The following is a 26,169-nucleotide window of genomic DNA, read 5'->3' on the forward strand; positions in this document are numbered from 1 at the left end:
ATTATGTCTCTTTGATAGAAATCAAATATTGACGCCCACAGCTACAATATTCATATTATTGTAGCTACAGTCACAGATGTGTGAGCATATATATGGAATCACAAAAAGACAGAACTTTGTAATATTGGGGATTTTATTGAAAAGCAAAACAGTACAAAAGGAGTGAAACAGCAGAGCAACTTCATTCAACGTTCATCTACTTAACCCAACACAAGACGGGATTTTGAGCATCGCTGTTCAGTTTCTTTACGTTTATAAAACTAAGAGAGAAATCGTCTCTTGTCCCAAAAATACTAGCAGGAAATATTTACAAGAACATTTCTATCAGTGTGCTGAGAAGCTTCAAACATCCCACAACCCTTTAGAAGATCAGCTAAACATTACAATATATTAATGTGTCAAAACAGATCAAAAGATTTTATGAAACAACAACATACTCCTGATTAATTAAGAAAAAACCTCAAAGACATAAAATATGATTTGCTTTGGAAAAACAAGATCTTCAAAATTTAGAAATAATCAAACAAACTATTTACACAACTGGAAAATAAATGTTGAACTGATGTTTCTATTGTGTGTGTGTGTGTGTGTGTGTGTGTGTGTGTGTTTGTGCGTGTGTGTGTGTGTGTGTGTGTGCGTGCGTGCGTGCGTGCGTGTGTGTGTGTGTGTGTGTGTGTGTGTGTGTGTGTGTGTGTGTGTTCATGGGGAGGGCAACATTGATACAACCCATCACTGTTGATGTTGTGATGTATATAATTCACCAGTGATGCAGAACTCCATCCATCCATTTCCTCTCCGGCTCATCCTGCTGAGAGCCAAAGAATGACTTCATCACTAGAAACAGTAAAGGAAACTCTACTGGTTGACAAATATCTGTTATCTCAAGGTATATATCATCATAGTGCCACACCCTAGGAGTGCACGTGGATGTGTGTGTGTGAGTGTGTGTATAGATAGAAATATTTCTATGGTGTCTATATATGTAAAGTTATATTTGTTTTACCAATAACCAGAAAACCCTCATTTGATTTACCAACATTTAAGGAAATATTTTATCAGAGGAAATGCCACTTTTTTTTAAATTGAGACTAAATGATCTAAAAAAAATGTAATGTCACCATTTCTGTTTGATAATGTTTTTAAAGTATTTGTCAAACTATTTTTCAAATTAGTTTTCTTTGTGTTCCAGTCGATGAGCATCTACTACTAGATTACACTGTGGTGGCACTGCTCCTTGCTCCAGAGCAGAATACATCCATAAATCAGAGATAGTTCTCGGTGGGTCCGTCACTACTAACGTCACCTTTCACATTACATGTTGTCATTTGATCAATTTTTCATACACAAATATTGATGAATGCAGCTTTAAAGCCTCATTGCACTGCAGCTCTTAGACCACATACATTAAAGTGATATTCAATCCATCTTGGTGGTGAGGTGGCACCTTTTGTTTATATTGTGTTGAGACTTTATAGATAATAAAGTTTAATGTTGCCAATTTCTTATGAAGTGATGTTCACCGTCCTCTTCACGCTTCACGTGTCTCACATCTGTCCGGACAAATAAATAAGCATTCATAAATGAACAGTGCAAAGAGTCTCACTGATAATATCTCAATAATGAATCAAAGATGGAAAGATGAAATCATTCTCTTGTACATTGTACATTCTCAAAAATGTGCATAAATACAGTCAGATAGAGCCAGTACAGAGCCATTAGTTACCATTATTGATCAAATCATTTGATCAGTGGTGTGTCGCTGTTTCCACTGTCTGTTGAAGAACCACTTGAAGAAGACTCGAGCTCTGAAGAGAAGAAAATACAAAATGATTTGAACAATAGTCAAGCAAAGGACAAAATTAAGATAGATAGATAGACAGATAGACAGATAGATAGATAGATAGATAGATAGATAGATAGATAGAGAGATAGATAGATAGACAGATAGAGAGATAGATAGACAGATAGATAGATAGATAGATAGATAGATAGATAGATAGATAGGTAGATAGACAGACAGACAGACAGACAGACAGACAGACAGACAGATAGACAGATAGATAGATAGATAGATAGATAGATAGATAGACAGATAGATAGATAGATAGATAGACAGATAGATAGATAGATAGATAGATAGATAGATAGACAGATAGATAGATAGACAGACAGATAGATAGATAGACAGATAGATAGATAGATAGATAGATAGATAGATAGATAGATAGATAGATAGACAGACAGACAGATAGATAGATAGATAGATAGATAGATAGATAGATAGACAGACAGATAGATAGATAGATAGATAGATAGATAGATAGACAGATAGATAGATAGATAGATAGATAGATAGATAGATAGACAGATAGACAGACAGATAGATAGATAGATAGATAGATAGATAGACAGATAGACAGATAGATAGATAGATAGATAGATAGATAGATAGTTTACCTCCATGTTTGTCAAAAATGACTTTACAATACAAATTAGACATTTGTGTTAAATTGTCATAATTAGCATATGAATTCTTGAGTCCAAAAACGTGTTTTGTGAGGTCACAGTGACCTTGACCTTTGACCGACAAATTCTAATCAGTTCAGTGTCCCATGCTCGCTCGCGTGAGGCTACGCTGTTCAAACACAAAATACACGGAAGCACCAAAACCGCAAAGTTGTATCTAGTGAAGCCCGTCTGTTAAACAGTGTTGGCCGCGGTCGGAGGACGCAGGGGAGACCGTAGCTTTGGTCTCCAGGACCGGAGTCTCCGCTGCACTCTGCTCCTCTGCCTGCCTTCACTCACACACTGCGCTCGTTCTAACTCGCTCCACCTCTCACGTGCATGCGCGCACACTCCACACTGCAGAAGACGGGAGTCTGAAGCAGGACAACACAGTATCAGCATCGATTCATGGAGAGACCTCCGTCTGGTCAGCTAACATTACTGCCAAGCAGCTGGAATATAGAGTGATATTGTGCTTTTAGCTGACGTGTGTCGCCTCACTGTGTTGAGCGATGCTCGTTCATGTCTATGTAGAGCGAGCACAAGCGCCAGCAACAGGACGCTGACTTTCGTTGACTTAACGGCCACAGGTGTCGCTGTTAACAAGACATTTCTGATTCTTACTTTGAGTCCCTTTAAAGCTCAGTGTAAACAACTGTGGATATGAGCATCTGCTCAAAATATAACATTTTAAATACAATCAAAACAATTTCTACTTACTGTGTTGAGGATATTTATCTGAAATAAAAAAAGAAAAGACAGGATTTCAGATCATGCCACAGTTGCATATGCCAGAACATCTTCTCTCCACTAAATCTACTCACTTCCATCAGTTAGAAATACCTTTTACAGTTCTGTTTACGTCTTTATTTATTTCTCTATTACATCATTAAGCTACGGTCATATTATCATGACGCAGTGGAGTCTGTTCACTGGTGGCTGCTCCAGACTGCGGTGTGCATTGAACCAACACCTGTTTCAGACTGGTTAGGAGTATCAACTCTCTTGGGGCGCCGCGGTGGCTCACCTGGTGGAGCTTGGCGCCCCATGTGCCGGGGCTGGGTCCTTGCTGCAGTGGCCCAGGGTTCGGGTCTGGCCTGTGGCCTTTTGCTGCATGTCATCCCCTCTCTCTCTCCCTATTCAATAACTATCTCTGGTTCTGTCAATAAAGCAATAAAAGCCCCAAAAAATAATCTTAAAAAAAAAAGAGTATCGACTCTTATCTAGTAACAACTTTGATGAATTTAGGCAGCTCATCAACATTAACTTTGTAAACTAGCCGAGAGAGAGCTACTGTATAATCAGAAGACATGGTGACTAATCAGCAGAGGGCACTGTGGCCCTACACATCCCTACACATCTCTACATACTGCTGGTTGCTTCACATTTAGGGTGAATTAGGAATTAAACCTTGATCAACTTTAGCACTCTTTGAAAACCACTTTTGAAAATCAACTCAAAGGAAAAAAAGTCAGTTATAAATGTAAGAATACTGATCCTCCTTCTACTCACTCAAACTGGTTAAAATCCCTTCTACCTTTCTGTTTGATGTCATGTTATCACTTTACCAGTTCTCTCTTATAGACATTTTCAAACTTGAAAACATAAACATTCAAAATGGGCTCGTTTGTATTTCCTTTTGCAATGTTTGTTAAATCAGTAGCTGCAGGAAGTAAACCTGGACCGAAGCCGTTGCCCTAGCAACAGAATGGCAATGATCATATCATCATGACACTGTGGCTCTGAGCTGTACACTTCTTACTGGTGGACTGGAAGCTTGTTTCACTTTGCAATCTGGATAAGCATTAACTCACAGACTAAAATCAAGGAAGAACTGAAAAAGTCAAATTAACACATCCTCGGTTCTCTCACCGTTCTTCTTTTTATAAATGACGAATCCAATCACAGCGATGAGGACGAGAGCAAGAACAACCACTGCAGCGATGATGAGGACGGTCATGTCAGTGGGCAACAACAAATAGTCACAACCTAAACACATGAAGCACAGTAAATTACTATTACTTTAAAAGTGTGTCTCCTACCTAAAATATTTCATTGTTTCATTACTGATAACTGCAGAAATAATCGTTGGAAAATAAAGAAACAACTTTGGCAACAACTGCCTTTTTTTCAAAATAAACAAAACTAAATTGAGACGAATTGAGTTATGAAAAGTATAAACCTAGAAATAAAATCCTGTGTTGTACAGTATGTTGCATTACTGACCTTGTACTCTATCATTGAGAGGTTTATAAAGAGTTTATAAAGAGTCAAAAACATTTCTATTTTTCTGAGAGCTTTGCTCTACTTACTTTACAGCAGCCTACTACTCCTTAATATGTTTAACATGGGTTGAACGCAGAGGTCAAATTTCATGTGTGTAATGTACAGAATGTATATGATGATAAAAAAATATATATTTATTTTATTCGTACCTAAGAGAAAATTCTAAATATGAGAAAATTGCTGGATGCCACAAACTCTCTTAAATCCCTCGTGCGTGCCACATCTGTTCCAACGAATGGTTCTTGCATGAGGCCCGTTGTGTGGTGAAAAACAGTCAAATTGAATTTAAATAAAGAAAATGTAAGTACCTTTTTTGGGACGTCCATCAACTTAAACCACAAAACACAAGAAAAAAAGTTGTATTAATCACAATCGTTTTTACCGCAGAACACATTTGTTTGCCATCTCCATCACTCCTGATCTCAGTCTCACCTCTGTTGCTCCTGACTTTGTCCAGTCTGGTGACGAGGTCGTCCTTCACACCAGAGAGCTGAAACACACAGTCGTACCTCGTCCAGTCTTCAGCTGATGAAAGGTTCAGGTCAGCACTCATCTGGAAGGTTCCATCGTGGTTGGGGAGGATCTCTCCGAGGTCCACGTCCTCATGAAGGTCCTCTCCATCTTTCCTCCAGAACAGTGTGGCTCTGTCAGGGTAGAAACCTGTAGCGTGGCAGCTGACTGGAGAGGAGGGAGTCTTCTGGAGGAGAGACACTGAGGGAAGCTCTGGAGAGTAAAGACAACAGTATTATTATTTACTGCATATTAATATTAGCATTCCTGTTTGACTTTATATATTTTAAATGCCTTCGTAACACATACACTATAGATAGAGAGAAAATTGAGAGAAAGAGTGGTGATAAATGTGTCAGAGAAAATTGAGAAAAGTGAGGCAGAGAGATGAAAGAAAGCAAAGTGTGTAACCCGAGACACAGTGGACTCTGTATGTTGGCTCATAAGAAGTAGAGGAGGTATATGAACATCAGGTCATGTGACTCTACCTGTTCTCTGCAGAGAGCTCCTCCCATAGTTCACATACTTCTTCAGCCATTTAGGACAAATCTGGGTGAGGTAGTATTTAGTCTGTGCTATCTTAGTTGTGTCATTATCCCACTTGTGTTTGGTGATGACAGCCTGTTGTTTTGAAGCGATGTATGTCCCTGTCTTCAGGTCAAATGATATCCAGTCTTCTCCATCATAACCCCACTGATCATAACCTTTAACCTCATCAGTCTCAACATCCCATTCACAGCCGTACGTCCTCTGTAGAACGTGGACACCTGAGAGAGAGAGACAGAGACGGCATTAAACCAGAGTGAGATCACAGCCCAGTCATCTATTATCAGTTGATATCACATCTTTACCACAGAGACACACTGATCCACAGACACCAAGACAGAGGATCTACACCTCCTGCTGTTATAGTCACTAGACTCCAGCTGCTCAGCCAGGACAGCACTGTGTTACTACAACTGGTCCCAATAAGGCAGAGACCATCAGGACCATTATGGAGACTGGGAGGCAGTCTGTGCGTACTGATTGGTCCATCCATCAGTCAATCATTCAATCCAACCAACAGCTGTTTCCCAGGAAATTCTAAGCACCAACCACTTCATTTCCTGCATCTTGGTGAATTTTTATTCACCAATTTATGGTGGTATTTATTTACGTAAAGGGAAACACAAAATTCAGGCTGCAGGTGACAACTCAGGATGAAAATATAAAAAAACATTTTATCAGTAGAAATTGAAACATGAACAAACCTCCAGTTTGGTTGAAGCGCTGCTTTACAACTTCAATGTTGGTTTTGAACCACTGCTGGGTCGCCATACGATGGCCAGTCTCCCTCTCCCAGTACCGAGGATCCTTCTCTGTGACTTTGCTCATCCAGTCCTGTTTGGGTTCGTCTCTCCTGGTGTTACTGTCATAGTGATCTATCTGAACTTCATCAACAAACCCAACAGACACAAACTCTGGGAAGTTTGGGACTCCAGTAGACGCAGTGTAGAAATACTTCATAGAGTGAATCACTGGAAGAGAAAGTTAACGTCATGATTTCAGTTTTTAAATCATACTTTTATAAATCACTGAACAACGTTATTTCTCTGCACACAGAATGAGGAACCATGACCAACATATCCTCCGTGGAGGAGGCGGGGTTTGAAGACTCGGGTAAGACTTATCCATATCCCTGGCGGAGGTCACTGAGGTAGTCAAAATGCTCCTCGTGGCAAGGTGCCAGGGGGGGATGAGATTTTCCTGAGATGCTAAAGGCTATATACTTTGTTGGGGCTGTCTTGGCTGACACTGTTCAGTGTCGCATGGACGTCGGGGACCGTGCCTGTGGAATGCAGACCGGGGAGGAGGTTCCCATTTTGAAAAAGGGGAACCAGAGGGTGTGCTCCAATTACAGGGATATCACACTGCTAAGCCTCCCCAGGAAGGTTTACTCTAGGATGCTGGAATGAATGCTCCGGCCGATTATCAAACCTCAGATCCAGGAGGAGCAATGAGGATTCCGTCCTGGCCTTGGAACAGTGGACCAGGTTTTTACCCTCACGGGGCTGTAAAGAAAAAATGCCGTTCTTATTTCACGTCTTACCTCTATTGGTCCTGATCACTGCTTTGTCCAGTCTGGTGACGAGGTTGTCCTTCACACCAGAGAGCTTAAACACACAGTCGTACCTCCTCCAGTCTTCAGGTGGGACTGATGAAAGTTTCAGGTCAGCACTCATCTGGAAGGTTCCATCGTGGTTGGGGAGGATCTCTCCGAGGTCCACGTCCTCATGAAGCTCCTCTCCATCTTTCCTCCAGAACAGTGTGGCTCTGTCAGGGTAGAAACCTGTAGCGTGGCAGCTGACTGGAGAGGAGGGAGTCTTCTGGAGGAGAGACACTGAGGGAAGCTCTGGAGAGTAAAGACAACAGTATTATTATTTACTGCATATTAATATTAGCATTCCTGTTTGACTTTATATATTTTAAATGCCTTAGTAACACATACACTATAGATAGAGAGAACATTGAGGGAAAGAGTGGTGATAAATGTGTCAGAGAAAATTGAGAAAAGTGAGGCAGAGAGATGAAAGAAAGCAAAGTGTGTAACCCGAGACACAGTGGACTCTGTATGTTGGCTCATAAGAAGTAGAGGAGGTATATGAACATCAGGTCATGTGACTCTACCTGTTCTCTGCAGAGAGCTCCTCCCATAGTTCACATACTTCTTCAGCCATTTAGGACAAATCTGGGTGAGGTAGTATTTAGTCTGTGCTATCTTAGTTGTGTCATTATCCCACTTGTGTTTGGTGATGACAGCCTGTTGTTTTGAAGCGATGTATGTCCCTGTCTTCAGGTCAAATGATATCCAGTCTTCTCCATCATAACCCCACTGATCATAACCTTTAACCTCATCAGTCTCAACATCCCATTCACAGCCGTACGTCCTCTGTAGAACGTGGACACCTGAGAGAGAGAGACAGAGACGGCATTAAACCAGAGTGAGATCACAGCCCAGTCATCTATTATCAGTTGATATCACATCTTTACCACAGAGACACACTGATCCACAGACACCAAGACAGAGGATCTACACCTCCTGCTGTTATAGTCACTAGGACAGCACTGTGTTACTACAACTGGTCACAATAAGGCAGAGACCATCAGGACCATTATGGAGACTGGGAGGCAGTCTGTGTGTCCTGATTGGTCCATCCATCAGTCAATCATTCAAGACAACCAACAGCTGTTTCCCAGGAAATTCTAAGCACCAACCACTTCATTTCCTGCATATTGGTGAATTTCTATTCACCAATTTATGGTGGTATTTATTTACGTAAAGGGAAACACAAAATTCAGGCTGCAGGTGACAACTCAGGATGAAAATATAAAAAAACATTTTATCAGTAGAAATTGAAACATGAACAAACCTCCAGTTTGGTTGAAGCGCTGCTTTACAACTTCAATGTTGGTTTTGAACCACTGCTGGGTCGCCATACGATGGCCAGTCTCCCTCTCCCAGTACCGAGGATCCTTCTCTGTGACTTTGCTCATCCAGTCCTGTTTGGGTTCGTCTCTCCTGGTGTTACTGTCATAGTGATCTATCTGAACTTCATCAACAAACCCAACAGACACAAACTCTGGGAAGTTTGGGACTCCAGTAGACGCAGTGTAGAAATACTTCATAGAGTGAATCACTGGAAGAGAAAGTTAACGTCATGATTTCAGTTTTTATATCATACTTTTATAAATCACTGAACAACGTTGATCATTTATTCAGGTAGATGATGACATTACATGAGTAGAAGATGACCAGATCTAGATAGAACAAGTGTGTGTCTGGATGACTGTTTATGTTCAACCCTGTATCACACCAAAGCGTGTAATAGACCCGCCTGTCCACCAGAGGATTGCGAGTCAATGTCCCGTTTTGCCTCACTTAGGCGTGAATATTGCATGTGTGTATTAAGGTGTAGAACCAGCAGGGGGCAACAAAAACAATCACTTAGGTTTAGGAAAAACATCATGGCTGGTGTCAAAATAAGTACATAAACTAAGTACAATATATACAGAAACAATGTAACATAAGTACGGAAAACACGTCACCAACGTCACCAACGTCACCAACGTCACCAACGTCACCAATGTCACCAACGTCACCAATGTCACCAACGTCATCAACGTAACTTACAAAACAAAACACCGGTCTCCAGGATGGAAGTCCTGTGTTTGTTGGACGCATCGACCTGCCATAAACAGTCTTAATCACTTTTTATTTTACGTAACTAGCTCTGAGCGTAGCATATTTACGCAGATGCATTTACTTTGCAGTCCGTACAGACTACATGGCGTACAAATGACACGCCCAAAGAAAGAAACCCGTTCTTATTTCACGCTTTTGCCTTGCGTATTTTGTGCAACTGGGGCCCCTCTACCACGTGTCATCCACAATCAGGGACGGAGTCTTCGTCTCACTATCAGGGACTACTTTGCACCTGCATGGTGGATTTTTTTCAGGACAATAAAGTTCACGTCCTGAAAACCTGTTTTGAGTGTGAACCTATTGACTTAGAAATACTAAAGTGTCAGGACTACGTGAAACATGGACTGTGGATTATATCCAAACCAAACAAGTGTTTTGTTTCTGTCACATAATTAACACTGGATCTCATCCAAACTGGCACATTAGAGAACTCCTTGCACCTGAGGAGTGGAATGAGGTGTGTCTCCTGTCTGAATTATAAGCTGCAGTAAATGTTGTCCTCTCACAAACAAAAACACTCCAATAGAACTCTGCTAGTTCTGTCGGAATAGTCCAGAAATGCGTCCTTCCTGCCTATTCAGGACTCTATAGTGTGTCTCTGACGCTAATGAATCTGTTGATGCATCATTCATCTCCAGTCTCTCTCATTCTCATTAAAGTTCAGTGTAGAAAACATTCAGGTAGCAGCTTCTCATATCGGGCACGGACCGTCACTTTCACCAGTTGAAATGACAAACGTCGCCAGCAGCAGGTAACATCGGCAACAACGCTGTAGCCAGCAGGCGATCTGAGGGGGGATGAAGCTCCTCTCCGATAACACCCGGGCCACACGGCCTTCCTGAGCAACAAAAATCTTCTTGCTTGTCCTTTAGACGCCAGGTGTGACGGTTACATGGATTCATCAATACACAGCACAGTGAGAACCGCTTCTGGGACACTTCTGAAACGCACTGCGGCACGATTGGTGGAATCACAAAGCATTGTTCAGACTGGCCGCGATCAGCTCCGGCAGACGCATCGCAGCCCGGAATGCGGCGCAGCTGCGCCCGCTGGAGGCTTCTGATATTTCAGAGCCATGGTCGGGGTCATAGATTCTAACTTACATAAACCCCAGTCAGACAAAGGATCAACGAGTCAGCACAGTTTTTTATAAACCACAGAAAAGAATTGTCTGCCATCTCCATCACTCCTGATCTCAGTCTCACCTCTGTTGGTCCTGATCACTGCTTTGTCCAGTCTGGTGACGAGGTCGTCCTTCACACCAGAGAGCTGAAACACACAGTCGTACCTCGTCCAGTCTTCAGGTGGGACTGATGAAAGTTTCAGGTCAGCACTCATCTGGAAGGTTCCATCGTGGTTGGGGAGGATCTCTCCGAGGTCCACGTCCTCATGAAGCCTCTCTCCATCTTTCCTCCAGAACAGTGTGGCTCTGTCAGGGTAGAAACCTGTAGCGTGGCAGCTGACTGGAGAGGAGGGAGTCTTCTGGAGGAGAGACACTGAGGGAAGCTCTGGAGAGTAAAGACAACAGTATTATTATTTACTGCATATTAATATTAGCATTCCTGTTTGATGTATTTTTAAATGCCTTCGTAACACATACACTATCTCTCACAGAGGTGAGAGAAAATGAAAGAAAGAAAAGTGTGAGGCACAGTGGACTCTGTGTGTTGGCTCATAAGAAACAGAGGAGGTATATGAACATTATGTCCATTAAACTACATCAGGTCATGTGATTGTACCTGTTCTCTGCAGAGAGCTCCTCCCATAGTTCACATACTTCTTCAGCCACTTAGGACAAATCTGGGTGAGGTAGTTTAAATACACTGCTATCAAAGCTGTGTCATTATCCCACTTGTGTTTGGTGATGACAGCCTGTTGTTTTGAAGCGATGTATTTCTCTGTCTTCAGGTCAAATGATATGAAGTCTTCTCCATCATAACCAAACTGATCATAACCTTTAACCTCGTCAGTCTCATCATTCCATTCACAGCCGTACATCCTCTGGAAAATATGGACACCTGAGAGAGAGAGAGAGAGACGGCATTAAACCAGAGTGAGATCACAGCCCAGTTATCTACTGTATATGACTCAGATATTTAAAACTAATTGTTCTGGTCATTATTGATTATATCATGACTATGAATGAATCACTAAATTGTTTACACTGTAAAATGTCATCAAAAAGAGAAAGATGCCCGTCAACTTCTGAGAGTCTGAACAACACTGAGCAGTATTTAATATCCAATTATATAAAACAAAGACAAACGTAACAGAAAGACTGTATCAGTGGAGTAAAGCAGCATAATGCAATAATGGTCTGTGTGTGTGTGTGGTAACATCTGTTCACTAAAATACAGGATGAAAATATAAACAACATTTTATCAGTAGAAAGTGAAACATGAACAAACCTCCAGTTTGGTTGAAGCGCTGCTTTACAACTTCGATGTTGGCTTTGAACCACTGCTGGGACGCCCGACGATGGCCAGTCTCCCTCTCCCAGTACTGAGGATACTCTTCTGTGACTTTGCTCATCCAGTCCTGTTTAGGTTCTGCTCTCCTGGTGTTACTGTCATAGTGATCTATCTGAACTTCATCAACAAACCCAACAACCACAAACTCTGGGAAGTTTGGGACTCCAGTAGATCCAGTGTAGAAATACTTCATAGAGTGAATCACTGGAAGAGAAAGTTAACGTCATGATTTCAGTTTTTATATCATACTTTTATAAATCACTGAACAACGTTATTTCTCTGAACACAGAATCAAAAAGAACTACAAGACATCCTAATAATCTCTGTGTAGTCAATAAATATATAAATATATTTTGTTCCAGAAACTCTTTAATATTAGTCAGGTCTGGAACCTCAATTCAGCAATATTTAGCTAACTAAACAAATTGTCGCTATCCTGTCATATGTTATCTTTTGTATTTTTGACAGAGTCCCTGAAAAAGCTCCAGCTCATTCAAACAGTGCTGGGCGGCCATTAGCAACAGTGAGCAGAGCAGACGCTGCGCTCGCTGGGTGAAAGGACTTCACTCTGCCTCATTGCGTGTCTCTGCATCCGTACATTGAACCGCTTCACCTCTTTATCCTCACAAACCAAACCAACCTGTTACACTACACTGGTTACATACTGTCTAGCCCTGTGTATGGTGCATGCTCTTGTGACTGATGTCTCTTTGCTATGTTTAATTAAGTTGAAGTGAAGACTGGTGTGGCAGGCACAGCGCCAGGATTTTAATTTTGGATGGGCCTTTTAATTACACAGATTAATATTGTTTGGCCCTTGATGTTTTTTTAGAATATAAGACCCGATCTGGGTAGAATAAGACCAGATGTGGGTAGAATCAGACCACATCTGGGTAGAAGAGGACCAGATGTGGGTAAAATAAGACCACATCTGGGTAGAATATGACCACATCTGGGTAGAATATGACCACATCTGGGTAGAATAAGACCACATCTGGGTAGAATATGACCACATCTGGGTAGAAGAGGACCAGATGTGGGTAAAATAAGACCAGATCTGGGTAGAATATGACCACATCTGGGTAGAATATGACCACATCTGGGTAGAAGAGGACCAGATGTGGGTAGAATCAGACCACATCTGGGTAGAAAAGGACCAGATGTGGGTAGAATCAGACCCCATCTGGGTAGAAGAAGACCAGATGTAGGTAGAATCAGACCACATCTGGGTAGCACAAGTGTGTGTCTGGATGACTGATTATGAGTGTATCACTGAGTGTCTTCTTTACCACGTGACGTCCACAATCAGGGACGGAGTCTTCGTCACACTATCAGAAACTACTTTGCACCTGCACGGTGGATGAAGTCACGTCCTGAAAACCTGTTTTGAGTGTGAACCTATTGACTTAGAAATACTAAAGCCTCAGGACTACGTGACACATGGACTGTGGATTATATCCAAACCAGTAAAGTGTTTATAATTAACACTGGATCTCATCCAAACTGGCACATTAGAGATTTCCTTGTACCCGAAGAATGGAATGAGGTGTGTCTCCTGTCTGATTTATGAGCTGCAGTAAATGTTGTCCTCACACAAACAAAAACACTCAAATAGAACTCTGCTAGTTCTGTCAGAATAATCCAGAAATGGGACCTTCCTGCTTCTTCAGGACTCTATAGTGTCCTTATCGTGTACAAGACTTCCCATGTTGTAAATACGAGCTCACAGGAATCATTTGAAGGCACCACATATCTATGGAGGAGCTGTCCCTGTTTAATTCTACCAACAAAGCAGTTGATGGTTGTTTTCCTGCTGAAACCAAACGGTTTCAGCAGGAAAACAACCATCAACTGACTCGTTGGTTCTAAATCAAAGTCCCAAACCTCCACAGCAGCCTGTAGAGGTGCTGAGATGAAATATAGTGACGTGTTTCCACACTGTGACAATATGCTCATTATGACAAGAACTCATCACAAATATTATTGACATCATCTCTAAAATAAACAGTCATGACACACTATTTCTATATCAAACATGAACAAGTTGAATATTGAGATAGTAAAGTGCACTAAATGTACTTTCTTTGTGTTAACTTGATGTTGTTATATTGTCTTTATTAATGTGAGTGTGTGCTGGACTGCTGCCATTTGACCATTCAGACCGATCACACCGTACTGGTCTTAATGCTCCTGATGTGATCAAATAATGGCCCAAATAAAACACAGGAAAGTGAGAGAAAAAACACACCTGTGTCCTTTTCAGAAACCCACTATAGGCTGTCCTTCTAGACCCAATCCAGCAGTGAAACATGGAGGCTACGGATCAATCAATGAGCTGCACACAGGATTTACTAACGTCCACTTTAAGACAACTTGTTCCTTTAAAGAACATTTGTGTCATGTGCTAGGAAGTCCTGGAACTAAACATGAAAGACTATGAGAAGCACCTTAAACTCCTATATACAGTAAGCCTTTCTAAAGACATGAAGCTTTGCCTCTTTTACAATCAACCAACTTCAATAAGCAGTCTGAACTGACCTGCTGCCGCGCCATGTAGGCTTATTGTCAGGAGAGTCACAATCAACGGCTCCATTGGGACCTGTCGCATCTTGAAGCTTTGATAGGAGGACGACTTTTTCTGATTCTGGAGACACTCTGATACCGTCCTTCCAGCTCGAGCAGCAGGGCTGAAATGAGGAGGAGACGAGAAGGGGCGCCGACATCAACCTCCATCTGAGCCAATGGGGATTCAAGCTGTCAAGGGCGGAGGAATCACCTCAGGACACACACACACACACACACACACACACACACACATTAAGCAGAGAGACACACCCATCAGGCTGGAGGTGAGGTGGATGGATGGAAACAAGGCTTCATCCAGGAGACCTCTGTCTGTATAAGGGACTAAATAAAAAATAAATCAATACATAAATGACTCGATAGAAAAATAAATATGTTATTAAATGTAGCAAAAAATAATATTACAAATAAATGTTATCATTAAAGGGACTGTTTGTAACTTTCAGAAATGCTTGTTAACAGCGACACCTGTGGCCGTTAAGTCAACGAAAGACAGCGTCCTGTTGCTGGCGCTTGTGCTCGCTCTACATAGACATGAACGAGCATCGCTCAACACAGTGAGGAGACACACGTCAGCTAAAAGCACGATATCACTCTATATTTCAGCTGCTTGGCAGTAATGTTAGCTGACCAGACCAAGGTCTCTCCATGAATCAATGCTGATCCTAGTGTTGGCTTTTCCTGCCTCAGCCTCCCGACCGCGGCCGGAGGGAATAGGGGAGACATCGGAGTTTTGGTCGGAGACGATAACGTTTCTCTCTGCGGAGCCCCTTCTGCAGTCTGTAGTGTGCGCACATGCACGTGAGGTGGAGCGAGAACGCGTGCGGTGTGTGAGTGAAGGCAGGCAGAGGAGCAGAGTACAGCAGAGACTCCGGTCCTGGAGACCAAAGCTACGGTCTCCCCCCGCGTCCTCCGACCACGGCCAACACTGTTTTGCAAGACGAGCTTCACTAGATACAACCAAGAGGTTTTGTTGCTTCGGCATAGTTTGTGTTGAAGTCTGAGTCTGAACAGCGCATATGCGAGCGCGCATGGGACACCGACCCGGCGATTTATACGTGTAAGAAGTTACAAACAGTCCCTTTAATGAATTGATATGTGACATAAGTTGATATTTCTGTTTAAATTTGCTTCTTTATTTATTAATCTTTCTATTAATTCCCTTATTTATTTACTCTTCTGTTTAATTTATTTATTTATGTATTAATTTGTTATTAATTTTTAAACGTGTTTTTATTTTTGCATTTATGTTCTATTTATTGTTGTATTTAATTTATATTTATTTATTTATTTATTTCAGCATTTATTTATTTATTTTTGCATATATTTTTTTTTTGTTTTATATTTATTTTTTAAATGTATGTATTTATTGATGTATTTATTTATTTATGCACGATGTTCCCTTTTCATTTCACCCCTTATTTATTTCCCCAAACTTATTTATTTCTGTATTCTTTTCTTTATACATTTCTTTATGCATTTCTGCCTCATTATGCAAATGAGGGGGCTGTCACTCAACGTGGGTCATGGGGTCAGAGCTTATGGGTCAGAGTGCATAGATCCACTAATGTTATAAACTAGCCAACTAACTGCACTCCAGTCTTCATCCCCGGCTCCGTACAGCGGGTCATCGGCCTGCTGCTGCCTCGTACTGGTACAGGTGTGCAGATAAATGATCTGCACACCTGTATACCAGTACGAGGACTGTAGTGGTTTTGATGCCAAAAATAAAGTGACGCCAATAGGGCGTGACAAAGCGGTGGTATGTGACGAGTTGGGATGAGAATGTGTTGCAGCTGTTGGTGTTTCAGCTTCAAGATTTCTGCTCATGTTCATCGAAACGTTCACATTCGAAACATATGTGTGTTCTCTGAGATGTCTGTATGTGCTGTGACACTCGTGGTTCAGCTGTTCGAACGCACTGCAGCTGTTGAGATTATCATCATTGTAGAAATCAAAGATATCAAATCAAAGATTTCTCCGGGTTCTCCGGCTTCCTTCCACAGTCCAAAGACACGCAGGTTAGGTTCATTGTTGACTCTAAATTGCATGATCAATACCTGAATTCATAACTGCTGATCAGTACCTGAGTTTATCACAGCTGAGCAATAGTTTGGTTCATAGCAACTCACATGTATCCTTTGTATGAATAAACTAAAGATCACAAAGTTTACAGTACAAAGAGCTGTTAAAAACCACAGCTACAATATTCATGTTATTGTATCTAGTCACAGATGTGTGAGCATATATATGGAATCACAAAAAGACAGAAATTTGAAATATTGGGGACTTTATTGAAAAGCAAAACAGTACAAAAAGAGTGAAACAGCAGAGCAACATTATTGACACACAGTACACCTGAACTGAATGGACTGTAATGCTGTGCAATATGCTGCCTTCCACTGTGGAATGTCTGAAATATACATTCATAAATGAACAGTGCAAAGAGTCTCATTGATAATATCTCATTAATGTATCAAAAATGGAAAGATGAAATCATGAGGATAGAAAAGTAAACGCTTGTACATTCTCAAAAATGTGCCTAAATACAGACAGATAGAGCCAATATAGAGCCATTAGTTACCATTATTGATCACATGCTTTGATCAACAGTGTGTCGCTGTTTCCACTGTCTGTTGAAGAACCACTTGAAGAAGACTCTCACTCTGAAGAGAAGAAAATACAAAATGATTTGAACAATAGTCAAGCAAAGGACAAAATTAAGATAGATATAGATAGATAGATAGATAGATAGATAGATAGATAGATAGATAGATAGATAGATAGATAGATAGATAGATAGATAGATAGATAGATAGATAGATAGATAGATAGATAGATAGATAGATAGATAGATAGATAGATAGATAGATAGATAGATAGATAGTGTACATCCATGTCTGTCCAAAAATGCATTTTGTGAGGTCACAGTGACCTTGACCTTTGAACACCAAATTCCCATCAGTTCATCCTGGAGTCCAAGTGGACGTTTGTGCCGAATCTGAAGGAATTCCCTGCAGGTGTTCCTGAGATATCGGGGTCACGAGAATGTGGCGTACGGACGAAAGAACGGACAATCCAAAAACATAATGCCGGCCCGGCACGGAGGCATAATTAAGAAAAACCTCAAAGACATAATAATCAATATCATATTTCCACCTGTGCAATTGTGTTAATAGTATGCTTATTGTTAATACTGTATATATTGTTCCAATGTTTTTATATTCCCCTTGTTTATATTGTTCCTATTTTATATTTCCTTCTATTTAAATTGTTCATATTTTATATGTCTGTCTACTTTTGTTTTGCTTTTTGCATCATGTTGTATCTTGATTTTGTTTTTTACTGATGCTTCTTGTTTTTTGCACTATCCTCTCTGCTGCTGTACACAGCAAATGTCCCCACTGTGGGACTAATAAAGGAATATCTGATCTTATCTTAGAAATTATTTTTTGCTTTGGAAAAACAAGATCTTCAAAATGTATCAGTTTTAAAGAAATATTTAAACAAACTATTTACACAACTGGAAAATAAATCAAGATATATATCATCATATTGACAGACCTCAGGAGTGTACGTGTGTGTGTGTGTGTGTGTGTGTGTGTGTGTGTGTGTGCGTGCGTGCGTGCGTGTGTGCGTGCGTGCGTGTGTGTCTATCAGAAATATTTCTATGGAGTCTATATATGTAAATTTACATTTGTGTTACCACTAACCAGAAAACTGCAGAAGGCATCCGAGCATTGGGTCCTGGATTCAGTTCCTCGACCTCAGCGTTGTTTACAGCTGTAAGGTCAGAAACACATTGTTAGTCCTCAGCAAACACTGCAGGAAGAAGTCCTTCAGCACAAAATACACGAACTCTTTTTTTATGGGGTCAGATCAGTCTCAATATTAACAAATGCACACAGAAGGATTCACAAATGTATTTTGTGATTTATATATCAATGACTCTCTCCACAAAAATGTTTTTCACTGCACACAAAAATAGTTATCATTGAATAAAAATGTAAAAAAAAATCAACATAAAAAAATAAGGTTCACAAATATATTTTTCTGATGCACACACAAATATGTCTTGTTTTAAATAAATGTAATAGAAATCCACAAATATATGTATTTAAAAGTATTAACATGTTTTCATCAAAAACACATTTGGATGTTGTTACATTTATATACAAACTGTTGAACCTGCATTTACAAACTGCTGGTCATGTGTGAACTTCACTGCATCTGTGTGTGGGCTTTTTGAGACTCCCCTGATGCAAACCAGGAAGGGCGCCGGTCGTTGATCCAAATTATCGTGGCCAAACGGTGTTACTACAACTTCCAACAAAAATACTTTTACCCAAAGACTTACATTGACTTACATGATTTTGCACAATGAGAGCTTCTGACAATCTTATTCAAACTACTTGTTGACGGTCAGCATAGTTGGCCAATAGACTTTATTCTGACTGATTTACTGATAGACACATACATTCATCCAGTTACTAAATAATTCTGTCTACTCATCTTCTAAAACTGTCCGGTAGTTCAGTCAATACAGCACCTATAATCTCTGAACTGTGGCTACACATTAAAATAGTTTTTAAAAAACTTTTTTACAATTTAAAATCTGAAATTAATTTACAAAGGTGGTAGAAAAAAACTCAAAATAGAAACCAAAGACAATGAAATTGTGTTTTGTCTATTTGATTATTGATATGTTTCTATATTAATCAAAGCTAAGTAAACAGTGGACAGGCAGCACAACAGAAATGGTGGTAATAACTCCGGGTCCAGAGGAGAACGTGCATAAGTTTAATACTAGGGATGTCACGGTACCAGAAATCTAGTAGTCGATACCAAAACCAGTGAATTTCAACAATTCTCGATACCAAATTCGCTACCACGGTAAAAAAACAAAACAACAATAATAAATCCCCTGAACTGTAATTCAACACGTACTCTTTTATTAAAAACATTTCAACATTACAAAAAGAGGCATGTTGCCTTTAAGTAATATATAAAAAGAATTGACCCATTTTAATTCATTTTGGCGTATCAGCGGCATGCTATCAATCGATAGACAGACGACGGACACTACATACTGACCGTGAATGCATCTGGTCCATCGGCTCAGAGTAGCAGGAGCAGGAGGAGGAGGATTTGTTGTCGAAGTGAAAAGCAAACGCACCTATTTGGCAATATTTCATGTTTAATCCCAACGCTATAAGGGAACCTTAACGTTAATGAGGTAATCGCCGCGAGGTGGATGGAGCCGTCACAGTCGGTGTGCACGGAGCAGCAGCGCCAGGTAGACCCCCGCAGCCGAGCCCCCCAGAAAAAGCTCTACCGGAGAGGCCAGACACACCGCCACCCAACGGTAAAGATCAGAGTCAGCGCTCTGCACATGTTGACCGTCTTCTTTTCTTGTAAAATGTCCGGTGTTATCGGTAACACCGGTGTTGTCACAAGTTGGTACCGAAGTATTGGTTCTCGTGACATCCCTATTTAATACTGATCTAAACCTTAAAATTATATATAAAAAACTAGGTAATAGAAACTGACAACACAACTTCCCATCCACATAAAACTACATGAACTGCAGGACAGTGACAGTGAACTAAATGTGTGTTTTCTCATCTCCATCACTCCTGATCTCAGTCTCACCTCTGTTGGTCCTGATCACTGCTTTGTCCAGTCTGGTGACGAGGTCTTTCACACCAGAGAGCTGAAACACACAGTCGTACCTCCTCCAGTCTTCAGGTGGGACTGATGAAAGGTTCAGGTCAGCACTCATCTGGAAGGTTCCATCGTGGTTGGGGAGGATCTCTCCGAGGTCCACGTCCTCATGAAGGTCCTCTCCATCTTTCCTCCAGAACAGTGTGGCTCTGTCAGGGTAGAAACCTGTAGCGTGGCAGCTGACTGGAGAGGAGGGAGTCTTCTGGAGGAGAGACACTGAGGGAAGCTCTGGAGAGTAAAGGGAGAGAGATTTGTTGTGTTTTTTATTTGTTACTATCATTCCAGTAAACAGTACTGGTACTTTAAAAGATCTCCTGTAGTAACACAAAAATGATGATGTGCGAAGATTCTGTCTTCTGAATATTATTAACGTACCACAGACGTAGCTACGGACCAAAAGTGAAGTCAGATGTCAATAATCAGAACCCATAACTCTTTTTCCCAGCTAAGTCAGGGTTTCTTCAACCAGTAGAAAAGGTATGTCAATATGAACTGGTTTTCTTAAAATAATATGTTTTAGTCAACTGTCAAAAACTGAAAGTGTGACCCTGAGGTTTTTGGAGGGGAGAGCGGCAGAAAGAGAGAGAGAAGGAAAACAACAAACGTGACAGAGATCAACAGATAGCCCATGTGTCATTTGAGAAACAAAACTGTTTTTATCAACATTGTTGTGTCTATGAAACTACATCAGGTCATGTGATTCTACCTGTTCTCAGCAGAACGCTCCTCCCATAGTTCACATACTTCTTCAGATACTCAGGACAGATTTGGGTGAAGTAGAGTTTGTCCCGTGCTATGGTAGCTTTGTCATTATCCCACTTGTGTTTGGTGATGACAGCCTGTGGTTTTGGAGCGACCCATGTCTCAGTCTGCAGGTCAAATGATATGAAGTCTTCTCCATCATAACCCCACTGATTATAACCATTAACCTCATCAGTCCCATCGTCCCATTCACAGCCATACATCCACTGGACAATGTGGACACCTGAGAGAGAGAGACAGAGACGGCATTAAACCAGAGTGAGATCACAGCCCAGTCATCTATTATCAGTTGATATCACATCAGTGGCGCCATATGACCCCGAGCACCAATAGGAAGCGTCACACTGCAGCGTCTAGAGTAGTTTTACACTGCATTAGCTACTAATGCAGGCCGACTTAAACTTGATTTCCCATCTGAAAAGGCCCCCCTTCAGGGGACTGCCCATTGTTCTGATGATCCATTCCTTCTGAAAATACACCTCTCCGTGCACATGGCTAATTATTATGCAGAATGAGATCATCATCTCATTGCCTTGAATGCCTTCATGCGTTGGGTTGGTTGGTTAGGTTTAGGCATGAGGAGTGAGATTAGACATGTTACAATATCAGGGTAAGTCAACCAGAGGCAGAGTAGGTTGGGTCACGCCTTAGCCATGGTAGGAAAAAGAAATTGGTACCGGGGAAGGTCCGATGTCATTTTGCATAATAATTAGCCATGTGCTTCTGTTCGGGATATATATCGGGACATTTTTCAGACTGTAGCTCCGGATATTTCTCAACTTCAACAACTAGTCTCACCTCATCCATTCATCGACACACACGAGAGACAGCGACACCAAGAGGTGAGTGAGGAGACTGGAGGTCGAGCTGCCATGGGAGCACAGAAGAGGAGCCGGGATGTATCAAGCAGGGAGCAACGTTAGCCAGCTCTTATCTGATGTTACGGAAGCAAACGTTTCGTAAAGATGTAACAGTTGATAATGTGAAAAATACTTCAAGGAAAATGTGATAATGTGATGATACTAGTTTTTAATATTGACCTAATAATTGATTGAATCCAGCAGATCGAAGGACAGACTGCTGATCCATGAACCGGAAGCAGTGACGTTAACGTATTTAACAGTTTTTCACCAAAATCTTTGGGAAAAGAAAATAAATGGTAACTTTACGTTACTCCTCGTAGATAATACATATAACATAAACTTTTGAATATAAAACGACTCGTTGAGATCCGTTGAGAAATGTAGACGTTATAGTTCTTTTTATCCAGAAAAAACAACACAGTTTAAACTAACAAATGCAGGAAGGACAGCTGGATTTATGCTGTGGGTGTTTACCGCTTTGAATTATATTTTCATACTCATTCTTTAACTTCCTCTTGAGTCCGTTTCACACCGCCTGAGAGGGGGGACGCAGCTGAAAGAAGGTTTAAATAGTCATACACACCACATTGTTAATACTGGGCATGATTAGGTGTAATCCAGTCATCTGTTATACATTTAAAAGCTATTTATATCTAGGCAAGTATGTCTTACTTTTGAGTGTTCCGTTAAATTAATAACTGTTAATTTACGCATTCACACATCGGGAGATTTTTCCTTCGCCAGCTGATCTTCCTGCTTTTGGAAGCTTCAACTGTGTTACTTTTAGTCTGGATGTTTTATGTGTTTAATTTCTTCGTATTTGTCTAATATAGTTTATATACTTTGTAAAATGTGCCGCTCTGTCTGTCTGTCTGCTGACAGTAGACTGGTCCATGTCTGTGATTGGTCAGATGCTGCAAACACTGCCCCGTTCATGTGAACACGCTCACAGCCAGACTGAGAAACTCTGGGTTGATTTACAGAGTTGGTAACCGGCTTCGTAGGACCGCTTGTTAGGGTTAGTGAAGCCAGATAACGAGAAGATACCCTGGGTATGTTGAACTCGCTTCGTAGTACAGGCCTCAGGAGTCAATGCGGCATCTATGTATATATGTCTATGTTTTTACCGCTGTGTGTGTGTGTGTGTGTGTGTGTGTGTGTGTGTGTGTGTGTGTGTGCGCGTGTGTGTGTGTGTGTGTGTGTGTGCAACTTAATAACAAGAAAAAAACATTGATAAAACTTTTTGAGTAGAAAGTGAAACATGAACAAACCTCCAATTTGGTTGAAACGCTGCTTTGCAATTTCAAGGTTGACTTTGAAGACCTGCTGGGTAGCATTACAGTTCTCAGTCTCCCTCTCCCAGTACTGAGGATCATCCTCTGTGATCATGGTCATCCAGTCCTGTTTGGGTTCTACCATCCTGGTGTTACTGTCATAGTGATCTATCTGAACTTCATCAACCAACGCAACAGACACAAACTCTGGGAAGTTTGGGACTCCAGATGACGCAGTGTAGAAATACTTCAGAGAGTGAGTCACTGGAAGAGAAAGTTTGCAGCATTAGCCCATGGTTTCCCAATCTACCGCCAAGAACAGGACTAGATGTTATTTTGCAAACTCCTGCACAGTTTAAAGCCGTGGGCACACTACCCGCATCAGGAGCACGTGGCGTCTGCGTCGCGTGGTGGCTGCGTGATGCAGGACTGTGGTGTTCACAATAGACGCTTGTTGGCTGCGTGTCGGCTGCCTGTCAGCTGGGTTTCTGCTGCTGCTGTCAGCCCTTTCTTTCTGCATAGAGTTTGCCTTTTAATGGCCATTTAACCATTTAAAAACAAGTTTACTTAACTTGCTGGTATGAAGTTAATATACAGTCAATTGATCACTTTCACTGTCTGTGACATATTCTACAGATGTTTAGACATGGAAACTGTAGTAATCTTGCTGGTATGATGTTCATATACAGTCAATAGATCACCTTCACTGTCTGTTGCTGCTGGGACACGCAGCCGAGACTCGGCTGCAGTTTACATGTCTGGACATCTGTAGAATATGTCACAGACAGTGAAGGTGATCTATTGACTGTATATTAACTTCATACCAGCAAGACTTTACTACAGTTTCGAGGTCTATCTGTAGAATATGTTACGGAGGTGAAAAAAAGTAAAGTTAAGTAAACTTGTTTTTAAATCAACACTTCCTGCTTTCATTTCAAAATAAAAGCCCTCAGGCGTTTTTCTATACAGTAGACAGAATCCCTTCATTTGTTAACACAAGGCTTTTATTCTGAAATATGAGCAGTCAGTGCTGTGGAACACGCAGTCACTTTGAGAGCTCCAAGAATTGATAAAGTTTGGGGTTTAAATCAACACTTCCTGCTTTCATTTCAGAATAAAAGCCTTAAAGCGGGTTTTCTTTGCACAGAATTCCTTCATTTGTTAACACAAGGCTTTTATTCTGAAATATGTGCCGGACAGTGATGTGGAACAAGCAGTGACTTGGAAAACATCATAAATGAATACAGTACGGAGTTTTAATTGTGGATTATTACTATTATTTACTAATTACCACACGTTTCTGAACCTTTCTCTGTCTAAAATAAATATAAATTATATTTATCATGAAGTTAAATGGCCATTAAAAGGCAAACTCTATGCAGAAAGAAAGGGCTGACAGCAGCAGCAGAAACCCAGCTGACAGGCAGCCGACACGCAGCCGACACGCAGCCGACACGCAGCCAACAAGCGTCTAGTGTGAACACCAGACTCCTGCATCACGCAGCCACCACGCGGCGCATACGCCACGCGCTCCTGATGCGGGTAGTGTGCCCACGGCTTAAGGGTCTCATCTCAAATATTTATAGTACTATTGTGCCACTCAATAATGTTGCACCTGATAAGGTCCGAGCAGACTGGGTGGAAGAAGTTATATATGTGATGAAGTATGGAGTGGTGCATTGGGGAGGGTAAACGGGTCAACCTCATGTGCCCTCCTTCGCTTAATTCAGTTCAAGGTTCTTCATCAAATCCATTATAGTAAAGCCAGACTGTCAATGATCTACTCTAATGGAAATGAGACGTGTGATCGATGTCACATAGAAAAGGCAAACCTCACTCATATGTTCTGGTCTTGTAATAAATTATTTACAGTGCCTTCTAATTTTATTTATCATGATTAGCCCAACCCAGGAACCGCTCATTGAGCGCTCTACACACCAGAATGTAGTTAATAAATCTGTTTATATTTCAAAGCATGTATATGTATCTATTCCTATGCAAAATGTTAAACTAATTAATCTGTATGTATGTTTTATTTTACTAATTATGTGTTTGCTGGCTTTTTTTATTCTTTATTTATTTATATTTTATTTTTGTTTTATTTATTTATTTATTTTGTTTATTTTTGTTATAAAAAAATTTAAAAAACTGGAAGAAAAAGTTAATAAAATGATATCAGGTTTTTGAAATGGCATTTGTTAAATCTTTTTTTTTACATTAGTACCAATTCCCAGAGGACAAGAAGCACATTTATAAGAAAATTGAAATGACAAAAGTCCAACACTTTTAGCTGCTACTGGCTGCTAATTGGTAAATGTTGTTTAGACATACAATATGCAAAGCTCCAAAGCACCTTGTTTCATTATTACTGTGAGCTCTAACAACTTAAAAAGCGACTCTCTTACACCCCCTAGTGCCTGGAGGCATATTACACAAATACAATACCACAAAGAAATACATGGCTCCTACAAAAATATACTTCACAATACCATAAAACACAATATAACAGACAATACAAATACACCACCCACTACAGATAATATACAATCATAAAATAAATAAACATGTAAAAAGACAATAAAATGTAAGTATCTAGAACATGGGGTTAAACAACGTGTAAAATAAGATCTAGGTTAAATATATGACTACAATATATTATTATTACCTGATGAAAAATGATGAATGAATGTATCTCAATTATTATAAATAACTGTTGTTAATGAAGCTCTTCAAAAAGTGACTTACAGTAAAGTTATTATAACTACTAATCGTTGTTAGTAAATCTTACCTGCGGATGCAGCGTGGCAGAGGCACAGCAGGAAAATAACTTTCCTCATTTTGTTCACATAAAGAAACACCGAGAAGAGAAATTCACCACGATGTTACTCCTCTCCTTCTCCGTCTTCTTCTGGTTCCTTCCAACATGCGCAGCAGCTTCATTCTGACCA

General features: G+C 40.6%; 3 protein-coding genes across 3 annotated transcripts; all 3 read right to left on the bottom strand.

Annotated features, from left to right (window-relative positions):
• Window positions 1-930: 930 nt before the first annotated feature.
• Window positions 931-6,842, bottom strand: LOC141754409 (class I histocompatibility antigen, F10 alpha chain-like). Its single transcript, XM_074613465.1, has 8 exons — window positions 6,552-6,842; window positions 5,790-6,068; window positions 5,224-5,514; window positions 5,100-5,120; window positions 4,378-4,494; window positions 3,226-3,243; window positions 1,724-1,805; window positions 931-1,550 (listed from the first exon to the last, which is right to left on the bottom strand). Exons 1-7 carry the CDS (start codon window positions 6,805-6,807, stop codon window positions 1,738-1,740), a joined length of 1,050 nt encoding a protein of 349 aa, XP_074469566.1. The 5' UTR covers window positions 6,808-6,842; the 3' UTR covers window positions 931-1,550; window positions 1,724-1,737.
• Window positions 6,843-7,364: 522 nt separating this feature from the next.
• On the bottom strand, window positions 7,365-14,734 carry LOC141754395 (uncharacterized). Its single transcript, XM_074613423.1, has 7 exons — window positions 14,554-14,734; window positions 11,953-12,219; window positions 11,284-11,562; window positions 10,750-11,052; window positions 8,712-8,978; window positions 7,969-8,247; window positions 7,365-7,693 (listed from the first exon to the last, which is right to left on the bottom strand). The coding sequence occupies exons 1-7, from the start codon at window positions 14,621-14,623 to the stop codon at window positions 7,380-7,382; spliced, it is 1,779 nt and encodes a 592-aa protein (XP_074469524.1). The 5' UTR covers window positions 14,624-14,734; the 3' UTR covers window positions 7,365-7,379.
• Window positions 14,735-16,871: 2,137 nt separating this feature from the next.
• Window positions 16,872-26,169, bottom strand: LOC141754410 (class I histocompatibility antigen, F10 alpha chain-like). The gene is made up of 6 exons (XM_074613466.1): window positions 26,010-26,169; window positions 23,219-23,485; window positions 21,029-21,307; window positions 20,251-20,550; window positions 18,312-18,381; window positions 16,872-17,262 (listed from the first exon to the last, which is right to left on the bottom strand). Exons 1-6 carry the CDS (start codon window positions 26,056-26,058, stop codon window positions 17,205-17,207), a joined length of 1,023 nt encoding a protein of 340 aa, XP_074469567.1. The 5' UTR covers window positions 26,059-26,169; the 3' UTR covers window positions 16,872-17,204.

The sequence above is a fragment of the Sebastes fasciatus genome, chromosome 17, assembly GCF_043250625.1.
Source record: "Sebastes fasciatus isolate fSebFas1 chromosome 17, fSebFas1.pri, whole genome shotgun sequence".
Classification (NCBI taxonomy): Eukaryota; Metazoa; Chordata; class Actinopteri; order Perciformes; family Sebastidae; genus Sebastes; species Sebastes fasciatus.